This window comes from Pteronotus mesoamericanus, unplaced genomic scaffold, assembly GCF_021234165.1.
Source record: "Pteronotus mesoamericanus isolate MK-2021 breed Mesoamerican mustached bat unplaced genomic scaffold, CSHL_Meso_final contig_182, whole genome shotgun sequence".
Taxonomy (NCBI): Eukaryota; Metazoa; Chordata; class Mammalia; order Chiroptera; family Mormoopidae; genus Pteronotus; species Pteronotus mesoamericanus.
The window spans coordinates 35,693,056-35,705,422 of record NW_026555078.1 but is presented as its reverse complement, the minus strand read 5'-3'; the positions used below and the strand labels follow the sequence as shown (position 1 = coordinate 35,705,422).

At 34.2% G+C, this 12,367-nt stretch overlaps 1 protein-coding gene across 2 annotated transcripts in view; it reads right to left on the bottom strand.

Moving 5' to 3' along the window:
- Positions 1-1,561: 1,561 nt before the first annotated feature.
- The window catches only part of MAP4K5 (mitogen-activated protein kinase kinase kinase kinase 5), a 110,170-nt gene continuing 99,364 nt past the window's right edge, over positions 1,562-12,367 (bottom strand). For both annotated transcript variants that reach the window (XM_054567585.1, XM_054567586.1), the window contains exons 29-32: positions 10,644-10,736; positions 7,530-7,600; positions 5,178-5,233; positions 1,562-3,162 (exon numbers count right to left, since the gene is read on the bottom strand). In XM_054567585.1, coding sequence (XP_054423560.1) covers positions 3,075-3,162; positions 5,178-5,233; positions 7,530-7,600; positions 10,644-10,736 — 308 coding nt within the window. In that variant the 3' untranslated portion in view covers positions 1,562-3,074. The remainder of the gene's footprint in view (positions 3,163-5,177; positions 5,234-7,529; positions 7,601-10,643; positions 10,737-12,367) is intronic.

Here is a 12,367-nt window from a genome sequence, read left to right as displayed (position 1 = left end):
GTTTTGGTGTAGGGTTTTTCTTTTTCTCTTCATCCCGTGTTTTCATTTAGAATCTGAAGTTCTTCAGCACTGGCAAGATTTCTTGAAATACTCTGATTTATTGTTCCTTCTCTTTGGATCCCTGGGAGATAGATATTGGGCCCCCTGAGCTATTATAATTTTTCCCCCAACATTTTCTTTTTGTTTGACTTTCTGAGAAATTTCCACTTTGTATCTCAAACCTGTTGAATTATTTAGGTATGCTATCATATTTTCTTAGAGCTCTTTTTGTTTTATATTTTATTTTCTTGTAGTTCATTTTTTATTGCATTTTTTTCATTATCACTTATCCCAATTCCCTCTTCTACCTCCACCCGCGCCCCCCATCACCACACTGCTGTGTCCATTCTTTTTTGCTCCATTCCTCCACCCCCCAACCCAAGGTGTCAGCCTGCTCTCTATTTATGAGTCTGTCTTTATTTTGCTTGTTCAATTTGTTCATTAGATTCCACATGAGTGAAATCATATGGTATTTGTCTTTCTCTAACTGGCTTATTTCACTTAGCATAATGTTCTCCAGGTCCATCCATGCTGTTGCGAAAGGTAAAATTTTCTTTTTTATGGTCAACTAGTATTCCATTGTATGGACGGACCATAGCTGTTTTATCTACTCATCTACGGATGGACACTTGGGCTGCTTCCAAATCTTGGTTATTGTAAATAACACTGCAATGAACACAGGGGTGCATATATTCTTTTGAATTACTGTTTTGTATTTGTTTGGATAAATTCCCCAAAGTAGAATCACTGGGTTATAAGGTGATCCTTTTATAATTTTTTTCAGGAAGCTCCACACTGCTTTCCACAGTGGCTGCACAAACTGCATTCCCACCAACAGTGCAAAAGGGAGCCCCTTTCACCACATCCTCCCCAGCACTTGTCGTTTGTTGATTTGATGAGGACAGCCATTCTGACAGGTTGAGGTGAAATCTCATTGTGGTTTTGTGTTTCTCTGATGATTAGGGACGTTCAACATCTTTTCATGTGTCTTTTGGGCAAATCTCCATTTTTTTGTATTCTACTCTTGATGCATAGTTGTTAACATTTTTCTGAAGATATATTTTTCTTGATACTTTCATCCTGCAGAGTCTGTGTCCTCTAAGTGCTTCTCTTGCTCAATTGTTTTTTTTCCTCTTTAATATTAGAGGCTTTCGTCAGATGTTTTATAACTCCTAATTTTTAAATTATTTTTAATAGCACAGGACTAAAAGACTACCTGTAACCTCTGGATGCATGGGGTTGTAGGAGCTTATCAACTATGATTTTCACTGTAGAGTTATCTAGCTGGGCAGTTTAGTTAGGACACCTCTGATTCAGGATCTGTGTAGGTCTTTCCACTTGTACAGGCCTGACTGCACAGGAAAGACTCAGGACTCAGTGAGAAAAGGATGATAGTGGTCTTTGTGTCTACTATGTAAATACTTCCTGTTTTGAGTATAGTCCCCTGCCATCTATTATATCTAGTGTTCTTCAGTCCAAATGCTCCATTTAACATACCCCAAATAAAGAGCCACACACTCACTGAAATAATGTAATATTATTACATTTTTAAAGGACAATACTTTATTTGCATAACATTTTATTGTTTGCGTATTGCATAATGGAAAGAACAGAGTCACAAGACTCATGGTCTGGCTCAACCACTAAACTGCTGTGTGAATTGGGTCTCTTAACCTTGCTAACCTCTTATTTCCTCATCTGAAAATTGCTAAAGGCCAAATGAGAGTTACACTGTTTTTCTCTCAATTGCTCAAAATAAACCTAAAGTTTGTTATTGGCAACCCCTTTTCATTATCTCAATGCTAACTGTCAATGAATGCATTAAGACAATAGGTACCAATGTGATACTTTTAATTTTGAATACTAACAATAGCAAAAGAGAAACAAACTCAAAAATGGCCTTATTATTTCCTATTTTTAGAATACTGGTTTTTATAATACTTTTTTATACTATCCCATCAGGAATTCAATTTAAAATTTTTTTTCTTAAACCTACTCAAAATGAGTACCTACATATGTGAAAAACCCAAGATTACACATGTAGTTGCTTTACAGTGTCCCCTCTGATAATAATATATGTAAATTACATATCATGGGCAGTTAAATAGTTTCATACCCTACATTAGGGATGATAATATATATGAAGATTAATTTCTTATGCATTATCCCTAATGTAAAAAAAAAATCACAGGTATATTATACTGCTTGTCAAGAACACATACACATGGTAGTCACATCTACACATACATATCTCTTCTAACAATATTTCAACCATCATCAGTATCTTCTGGACAACCCCCTAAAGTTATTTGTAGTTGAAAACACAATACTCCCTTTAAGGCAATTCTGGATAATGTTTTATAAAATATTTGTGTTAAACAAAATTGCATGTATGTATCAAACCTCCAAACACACTGCCTTTAACCCCTCTTACTATTCTTAAAAGGTAAACAAAATTTTTATACATTATAAAAAAATTTAAGCTGCTCTGCAACCTTCCTTTACTAAAAGTTAGATACATTACACCACTCCAGCAAGAGATTAATAAATAAGGATTAAATATTCTATTTTACAAAATGATACAGAATGGCCAATGTAAAAGTGAAAGGCTTATTTGGTAATTTCTTTATAAAATTATGTTCATTAAGAAGAAATAAAACATGGTATAAAATGAGAAAATTGTCATTAAATTTACCTCTGAAGATAATCACATGAGTTATCTAGAAATATGGCACCCTTGTTACAAACATTATTTATTTTTTTTTAAAGACTGGGCTTCCTGGAACTATAGGACTATTTATCTCATAGCTTTTATTAAGCAAACTTGATATAACCACCACACAGTGGCAAGAGATAAAACAGCTGTTTCCAGCTACAGAAAATATTGAATTCTATCTTAAAGTACAGATCATTTGAGATGCAACCCATAACAGTCAAAGCAAATCATGGTGTAGTTGTGCTGAATTTCCTTAAGATATTTTTGCTTTCAATGGAATATACTCATTTTCCTGTTGTCTGAGATCAGTTTCTGTTGCTTAGTAACTATTTTCATGTCCAGCCAAAATGTAAAGATTGCTGTGTGCAGTAGGATTTTCTGTTGGCCTACTTTCCAAAACGACAACCCTGCAATTGAATCAAAACAAAAGGTATGTGGTAAGGGTAAAAACACCAATTGCAGACTTCAAATACTAACATCAAACCAGGAAAGAATATCACTGTTTACATTCTCATAGGATTACATAAATATCACAGTCGTACATCAAGTTCAGCTTTACATTTTATAAAAAGCTTAAAAACAAAATTGAGTAAGAATCGATTAACTTATGAATACAAAATATTAAAAACATTTCAGGACAGTCTCATTCTCTTATTCCAACTAAAAGCAAGTTGGCTTATTCATATGCCAATCAAAGCTATTAATAGCTTTAGAATATGACTTAAGGGTGTAGAAGAACTGAGTGAATAAAACAGGATTTCTAAGAGACACCCATTCAAACTGTTAAGATATTTGAAAAAAAAAGTTAAAATAAAAGTATGAAGTGGGGTCAAAATCCTTTGTCCACGGAACAAGGGAGGGACGGAGTTCAATCAAAGGAAGAAAAGTCAATAAAGTGCCATACTACAGGATTTACACTATAGTTGAGGGGTTTGAGAACAGAGTAAGAAATAATGTACGCATACAGAAAATAAAGTCTTGAAGGGGAAAATTCATAAACACTTCATATTTTTCTAGTGTATGAGTCTTCTACAACTAGCATATTATTACTTTCGTAATGAAAACAATAAAAAATAATATATACTTTATAGTATGTATTACATTAAAGAAAGCAAAATAAAATTATAATCCAACTGCCCAGTTAATTTAACTATTATTATTTTTGACATACTTAGACCTTTTTTTCTAGACACAAAAATCTATATTTAAAACTTTTAAAAAATAAGAGAAAACAAAAAGTTATACATCTTAAAATCAAAGAGATGCCTGGGTAAGATAATCAGAAAAGGCAACGGTCTGAAAAAAGAAAAGAAAAAAGGGTAGCTTTTTAGGGTGAATACATGACAGAATGGAGAAAGACAAAGGGAGCAGTTGCAGGAGTAAATTCTGGGGGGCGGGGGTGGAAGGCAACAAGCAACTAAGAGAAATGGCTTGTGAAGCCTGCCCCCTGTCAAGCAGAACTCTCTCCCACTATGTCTCACGGAAGGGCTATCTGCGCCGGGGTCACTGGCTAAGCCACGATTCTTCCGTCGGCCCTTCCTGGGGAGGGAAAGAGCCTCCCATTTTAGAGTCTTTAACAAGGTGGTCCTCAAATTCTCTCTTCTTTGTCTTTTGCAGGACTAACTGCTAAGCTGCCATGCTCTGTGGGCTTGCTTTCTCTACTCACTAGTTGCCATTTTTCAAAAGATGTTTTTTCCCTTTATGAAAGTCTTCTAAAAATTTTTATGGGATCATAACTCCGCCCCTCCTTTCCTTAACTGTCTAATATTTAAGCAATTATTTTGTGACTAGGCTGAATTTGAAGACCAAAAGTTCTCAATCCTCAACTTAGGACTAATGCATAGTATTACAATCGGTTTTGCTGCAGTAACAATTTTTGGTGAGAAAATAGAAAGGAATAGGTATTTTTATTAGTTGTAGAAGTAGGCAGCATAGACCTTGGGGAACAAAAACTACTAAATTTTTTCATAAGATGGCATAGTTCTGGAACTTGTCTTCAGTTTGACCATAGAGACCCACGTAATTGCTCTTAATTTAGACTGACCTCAGAAACTAAGTCGAATAGTGTCTGATATAAAAGCAAATGCCAGGGGGTGCATATTCTGTTGGGTTTATATAATAATAGTTAAGAGAAGGTAATATGCCAGGAAGAAATGATGAAATCAATGGAGCCTGAAATATGTCATAGTACTAGGGACATAAACTCCTGTATTGACACATTTGGTCTTGGCTGAGTTATATCTCTAGAATCAAGATCCTTACACTGACAAAATATTGCTTAATAAAGTAATTAAAATAGTATTCTCTCTTTCAATAAAGTTGCTGAGAAATCCTCTAAGAGTTTTTTTTTTTTGCCTGACAGTGTAAATAAGAACACAACCAACAAACTTGTTTGGTAGTTAAAAACAACCACACTATTTACCTGTCTGATCCTAATAAGCGGAAAACTCTTGTTTCATCTGAAATCTCCTGGGTAACCTATGAGAGAAAATACCTATTAATAACACCTTAGCCCCCATATTATTTAAATAATAGTTTAAAAATCAGCCAGATAGAGCAATTATTAAACAATAATAATTTCTGGTAAGACTCAATTCCTCAAATAAAATAAATTTCAGGAAGTATTTTTTTACTATTAGTAGAAATATAGGGAGGCAGAGACAAATGTATTTAAAAATAAAGAAAGAAAGAAAGAAAAAAAAGAAATATAACATTTATGAAAAATCTATTATGGGTCTGGCACTTTATAAGAACTCTTTGTATTATAATTCCCATATTAATGGTGGGAAAAAAAAACACCCCTGAAGACTCAGAGATGTTAAGTCACTTAAGATTATATAGCTGGTGGACCCTAGATTTGAACACATGTTTGCTGGACTGCACAGCCCCTGGTCTTTCCTATATGTCACAGTGCAGATTTCAGTAGAGCTGCGGTGGACACTCCCATGTGCCAGTGTCTTACACCAGCATATCTGTGGTCCTCTGCTCTGTCTTCTGCAAAGCTGTGTAAGGCACTCAGCCAGGCATAGGTACTATACCGAAATGTGGGGCGTTTACACTTCCAGGGGCAAGCCTTAATCAAGGGGGATAGCAGTGGGTTTCTAAATACACCAGATTTTCCACCTTCAAATGAGTCAATTCTAAGGTGTATGGTACACTGTTCCTCAGTGGTCGGTACAGGATTAAGCCCTGGTTGCCCGTACTGGGGACCAGTTTATTATTGTGCTCTTTATTGGCTTTTTGCCCCTCTCCGTCTTCTTACATTCCTCACTCCATCACTTGTGTTCTGAGATCTACTCCCAAATAAACTACCCACACTTGAGTCCTTGTCTTAAGGTCAGCTTTTGGAGGAACCCAAACTATGACAGTGTGGATATAGAACAAGTATAAATATAATCTGTTATCTATGAATTTGTAATCTAGCTGGGAAGATAGAATTAATAAACTTGAATCAGAAAATAAATTAGGTGCTATACTAGGTAGAGTAATTTTCAGAGTATTAAGTTCAGAAATGGTCCTATCATCATGGACTGGAATGGATGAATATTACTTTACTAACATTACAGTAAGGCCCAAACTGAAGTGTGAGAATATAAGGAGAAAGAAAGAAGTAAGCAAGGTGAGTTGAAAATAGGAAATAAAATTTGTACTTGATATGGTGACAACAAGTATCTTCTATAGATTTCTAACTAAAGGAGTGATACAGTGGAAGCAGCATCTAAGGAAAATTAATATTTTGACAGTAAATAGGTCTGTAGGTTTCATTAAATGCAGGGACCTGGTGACATTTAGTGACATGGGTCAATAACTAGATAAACTGACATACTCAAAGAGAGTGAATTTATGTCATTTTCTCTTTGGAAGCATTCTAATTCCTCAGTCATATAAGACATAAAAATACTCAATTATATATGAATAAGAGTGTGGATAAAACTACAGGTAATTCAAATAAGAGACTTTAAGCTTTAAAATAAGTGCACATATTTGTGAGGCCATGATACACAAGAATTATACAGGTACTCACACAAATGAGAAATAGCTTTGTTAGTATTGTCTTAACTATTAGGATTTATCTGTCAAGGTGGGAGCTCAAGTTCTCATCTCCTGCATGAAATGTATCCTGATTATCTCAGCAAAGTGATCTTTGGAGACCCTTCAAATCCAGGCAAGTTACTTAACCACTCTTCATAAAAATGGGAATATGAATAGCACCTAACCCCAGTGAATTATAAGCCTTAAATAGGTAATACTGGTGAAGTGCCAGGAACACAAATGTTAAAAGGGTCTGAAATTATTTATAATTATACTTCCCTATGCCTTACAGTGCTATAATAATAGTGTGTTGCATGTATTTGGTACTCAATACTTACTAATTTCTTAGATTTTCTTTAGTCCTGTGATTTAATACATACCAATTTAGAAATTTAAATATAATATTTTTAAAAATTCTAGATTATGGAAATACTATATTCTAGATTATGGAAAAGGCTTATTACATTTAGAAAAATTTTGCAAGTTTAGTAACCATATTTAAAAATCACCAATTAGAGGACTGAAATTGTGTCAACTCATGTTTGAAAATTTCTTGTGGTTACTGAGAATTCTATGATACAAGCATCTGAAGGAATAATGCTGGCAATTTTGCTCTACCAGTTCACAGCACTAAAGGCACTAAACATAGTAATGTGGATTCAAAAAGATAATTTACAAAATGAACATTTCAATATTTAATATCTTTAGTGGGAATCACTGGAAGTAATCTGAGAAAACTTACCTCATCTGATTTGAAGCTTTTACCCTGCATTCCATGTTTCCAGAAAGCCAACACACTGTCTTGAAGGCATACTAAAAAAAGATAAGGGAGAACAGAAACTAAAATACAGCACAAGTAATTCATTATACAGTTTCCTTAACTGTCTTAATAAATGATAATGTAAGGCTATCCAAGCGCTTGGTGCAAAATTCCACTGTCTAGACCATTACTTCCCAACATTTTTGTGGCTAAGCCATGCCTAAACTCAAATAATTTATTGAGTCAGGGTTATGTAAGTTTTCAAAGATATACATATAACAGGCATTCATTTAAACATGGGCTAATTTTAAATAAAAAATTTTATTTTTTCAAGTATGGTTGACATACAGTATATTAATTTCAGTTGTACAAAACAGTGATTAGACATTGATATAACTTATGAAGAAACATGGGCTAACTTCTGATGAGTTGATATCAGTATATTAATTTTTCTTAGGTGAATAAAATAATAAAAACATATATAATAGGCTATTTGAATAAAAAATCATTAATTACTGTCATACAAAATTTGAAGTAGTTATAAAGGAAGCATCTTTTATTTATGTTCACATTTTCCCTATTACAAAATTAACCCAAAATTTAACTACATACTTAATATTTATGTTCTTTGAGCCAATTCTTATTTGGAGGGGCTCTCAGTTACAACACTCCCTGCTACAGTCCCCAGTTCCAACCTCCCCACCTCTGCAGCATCCTGGGCCTTTGCTCTGGCCATTACAAGCCCCACCGCCCATACGTGCATTCACAGATTTGAGCCAAGCTTGTCCACTTTCCTGATGGCTTTAAATTCAGGAGTGACCGTGACCCCACAGTATGTCCACCATGTGGCATGCCATAGCCCTTCTGCCCCCCACCCATCTCCCCTGTTCCCCTGGAGTGGCCTAAAGGTATTGGAGGGAAACCTATTTTTGCTGTGCTTTGTCTAGCTCTGAGTCCTGCATGGTGCCAACCACAGATCTGGGCCCAATGAGGCACCCATTTGGGGTCACTTGCTGGTTCAAAAACAGAATGGGCAGGTCCCCCAACTGGAAGAGGCAACAGGGCCCTTCCTGGCTGGAGTCATTAAGGTACAGTGAAGAAGGTAGAAATAATGAGGGAGAGAACACATCTGTTTGTTTGAAAGTTAGCCATATGCCCTACACTAGTAATGGTGATGGGAGAAAGTGATGGAAACTTACTATATTTTTTACTAGAATACTGACTCTGTGAAAAGTTAATGTAAGAATGTCTTGGAAACATAATTTCGCTCAATAAAAAATATTTTACAGTAACAAATCACTCAGTTACTGGTTTATTTTTAAAAGGTGACTTAAAGGGACTCTTTTTCACCCAGGAGGATCCTTGTAATTATTCCAAGGCTCACTGGCAGGGAGAAATGCTAGTCTAGAAGGACACAAAAACTTTTGTGTAATAATTAAACCCTCCCCCCGCCCCAAAATTTGGCACATATGAAAAAGTTGGATGTAACAGTGTGTTTCAGTTAAAATAAAGAGGAACTAGAAAGATCTCCATGGCAGGAAATCTATTGAAAATATTAAATGTTAGAAACTGGCATGAAATATTCAGGACATAAAGATGTAGAGGAAGAAACTAGTTCCAAAATTTCTTTTGTCCTGACATCTACAGAAAGTTTAGGCTTTCTGCTTCAATAAATTAAATTTTTAGTCATAAGCAAATTATATTTATGTAAGATATCTGCAAAGAGGGATGAACACACTTTGTGACAGGGCAAAACTCCAGTTGAAAAACCATTACTATATTTTTTAAAAAGCCTTTCTAAATAATAAGAAATACCTATTTAAAAGTATACCGCCTTGGCTGATGTGGCTCAGTGGACTGAATGCCGGCCTGAGAACCAAAGGGTCACCAGTTCGATTCCCAATCAGGGCACCTGCCTCGGTTGCAGGCCAGGCTCCCAGTAGCGGGTGCTCGAGAGGCAACCATGCATTGATGTTTCTCTCCCTCTCTTTCTCCCTCCCTTCCCCTCTCTCTAAAAATAAATAAATAAAATCTTAAAAGAAAAAAAAGTAAATATACATTTGCCCTGGCTGGGTGGCTCAGTTGGCTGGAGCGTCATCCCATACACAAAAAAGGTGGCAGGTTTGATCCCCTGGTCAGGGTATGTATGGGAGGCAGTGGATCGATGTTTCTCACACTGATGTGTCTCCCTTTCTCTCTGTCCCTCTCCCACCCCACTTTCCTCCCTCTCTCTCGTCAATGAACATATCTATATGGGCAAGGATTAAAAAATAAATAAATAAAAATAAAAGTATATATCTACTTAATTATAAAATACATACTTTTTTTAAGGCCCAAATAAAAATCGCCGACTTTGTTTTTAACTATTTTTGACTTATGGTAGAATCATACCATAAATTGTTCAGAGTTTCCAGCCATGGTATTTTTTTCCTAAGTTCTGTCACCCCCGCGGAGAATACTTACTGACATTCAATGAGGAATTTTTATCATAAAACCAATGGGTATTACAGAGTAAAATACTCACTGACAGGGAAGGAAATTAAAATGGCATATTAGTTTCCAAGTCCTGTGGAAAAGCTATTAATACAGAAATAGATCTAAAAGCAATAACCAATAACACACACCAAGCAGAATCTTATGTTACAAAGAATTACAGCATATTTAATACCATTATTCAGATCGCACAAATATCTTCATGATTTACAAAGAATTGACAGAAGTATAATTTATGCAGAAAGGGGGACAATAAACAGAAATTTAAAAAATTATTTCAAGTTCAAATATTTAGGAAACAACAATACAAGATTTATTATTGTCTATATCCGCACCATCCCATACAATGACAACTAGCCATATGTAGCTATTAACATTAAAATTTAAATTAATTAAAATTTTAAAATTAAAACTAAAATGTAGCACTAGCCATGTTTCAAGTACTTAACAGGTGTGGTTAATGACTACTATATTTAAAAGCACAGAGAACATTTCTATATAAAAGAAACTTCTATAAGATAGTGATGGTCTAGACAGCCCTAGGTATAGAATGAACAAAAAAGTATTAATAGCATTATTGAAAAAGAAAAAAAAAAAACTTACCTACAGACTCAATGCGAAAATCAAAAGTTAGCTCTGAGGCCAGTTTCTTACTTGACTTTAGTTTTCCTTGTAGATTTACAATTTTTACAAATTCTTAAAAAAACAAAACAGTAAGTCAAGATTGGAAATCCAAATCTGTTAAAACAAATTTAACTTGATATGTGGATTTTACATGCATACAGAACAATGTTCTTAATGAAGTTCAACTATTTATCTTGATTCAAGTATACCAAGTGAGAAATTACCATTAATATGTTTTATAATATAGGAGTAACTCCACTGGTAAATGGCAATTCTGCTTTTTTTCTTTTTTATATTATATATATCAAACACTTACATTTTCATTTTTAAGAAAGTACAGTGTTTCCTTAACAGTAGCTACTTTGGAGCCTAAATATATGTAATAGTAAGAACTTTTTTTCTTCCAAACTATATAACATACGGTAAGTATATCTGTACTCATTCTTAACTTCAGTATCAAGTATTACTGTAACAAAAGGGCAGCAAGTAATACTACTTTGAATGGTCACAATTTCTTTATAAGTAAGCCCAGGGATGGGGACTATACCTAATTTTATTTCCCTTTCATCTATTTGTTTTTTAATTTTTACTTCTGACTTGGAAGACACCTTTCTCTGTACTGCTTTCTTATCTGCCTAATGTGATTTGTAATTTCAGGCCTATCTCTACTGGTGCTTACTAAAACTGATTCATACTGCACAGCTGATGCTTAAGTTTTGAAGTCTTACACTGCTCCTTAAAAAGAAAAAAAATCTCAAGAAAGTCAACTTTTCATTTACCATGAAGGCTTAGTTAATCAAAGATTTAAATTTTTTTAAAAATAAAATACATAAATCAACAAAATGAAACTAAGCACAATTTATTTTCCTTGGGTGTGTCAGAAAGTATTAGGGATTTAACATTAAAGGTCAACATTTATAAAATTAAATTTTGATTATCTGATTATTTGGTTAACCAGTATAGAACTTTCTATTTTGGGTCAAAAAAGAATTTACTAAATTGACTTAAGGATAATGGAATAGCATTCCAATCTTACAAGTGTTCAAAGAATCAAAAGTACTTAAAAAAGGAATGATGGGTGAATGAAATCACTTCCATTTTTGGGTTTCTTATCTCTAATATTAAATGATCTTTATTATTCTATAGGTAAATCTACTAAGGTACCCTTCAAAAAAGAAAAATTATGATAGAAACATAGGCAAATTCCATAGCATAACAATTTTTAGAATAACCCTGAATATCTATAGGCAGATTCAGTAATTTAAAAAATATTGGAATGGATCACACAGCAAATACTACCAAGTTTCAAATACAGCTCTAAGTCTATGTGAATTTCACTGCATAAAAATAAGGTGGGTTTGCAAAACTGAACTAATACCTGTTGTTAGGTTTTGTTTCTGTGATTTCAGTACAATAATATTTCTAACAATAACTCTTCCTACAGCAAAAGACTCATAATTAGTAGACAAAGGATGAAATCTATCTACATTAAAATCTCACTGACATGACTCCAAAAATCATGTTATATGACTTGAAGTGACCATAGTTTTGTGTTTCAGAATGACGATTTGGTCACCAATAAACCACTTATACAACGTGGTCCTTTAAGATTATAATGGAGCTGAAAAATTCCTATTCACTAGAGCTGCAGCCATCATAACATTGTAGTGTAACATGTTACATTTGTGGTGATTGTGTAAACA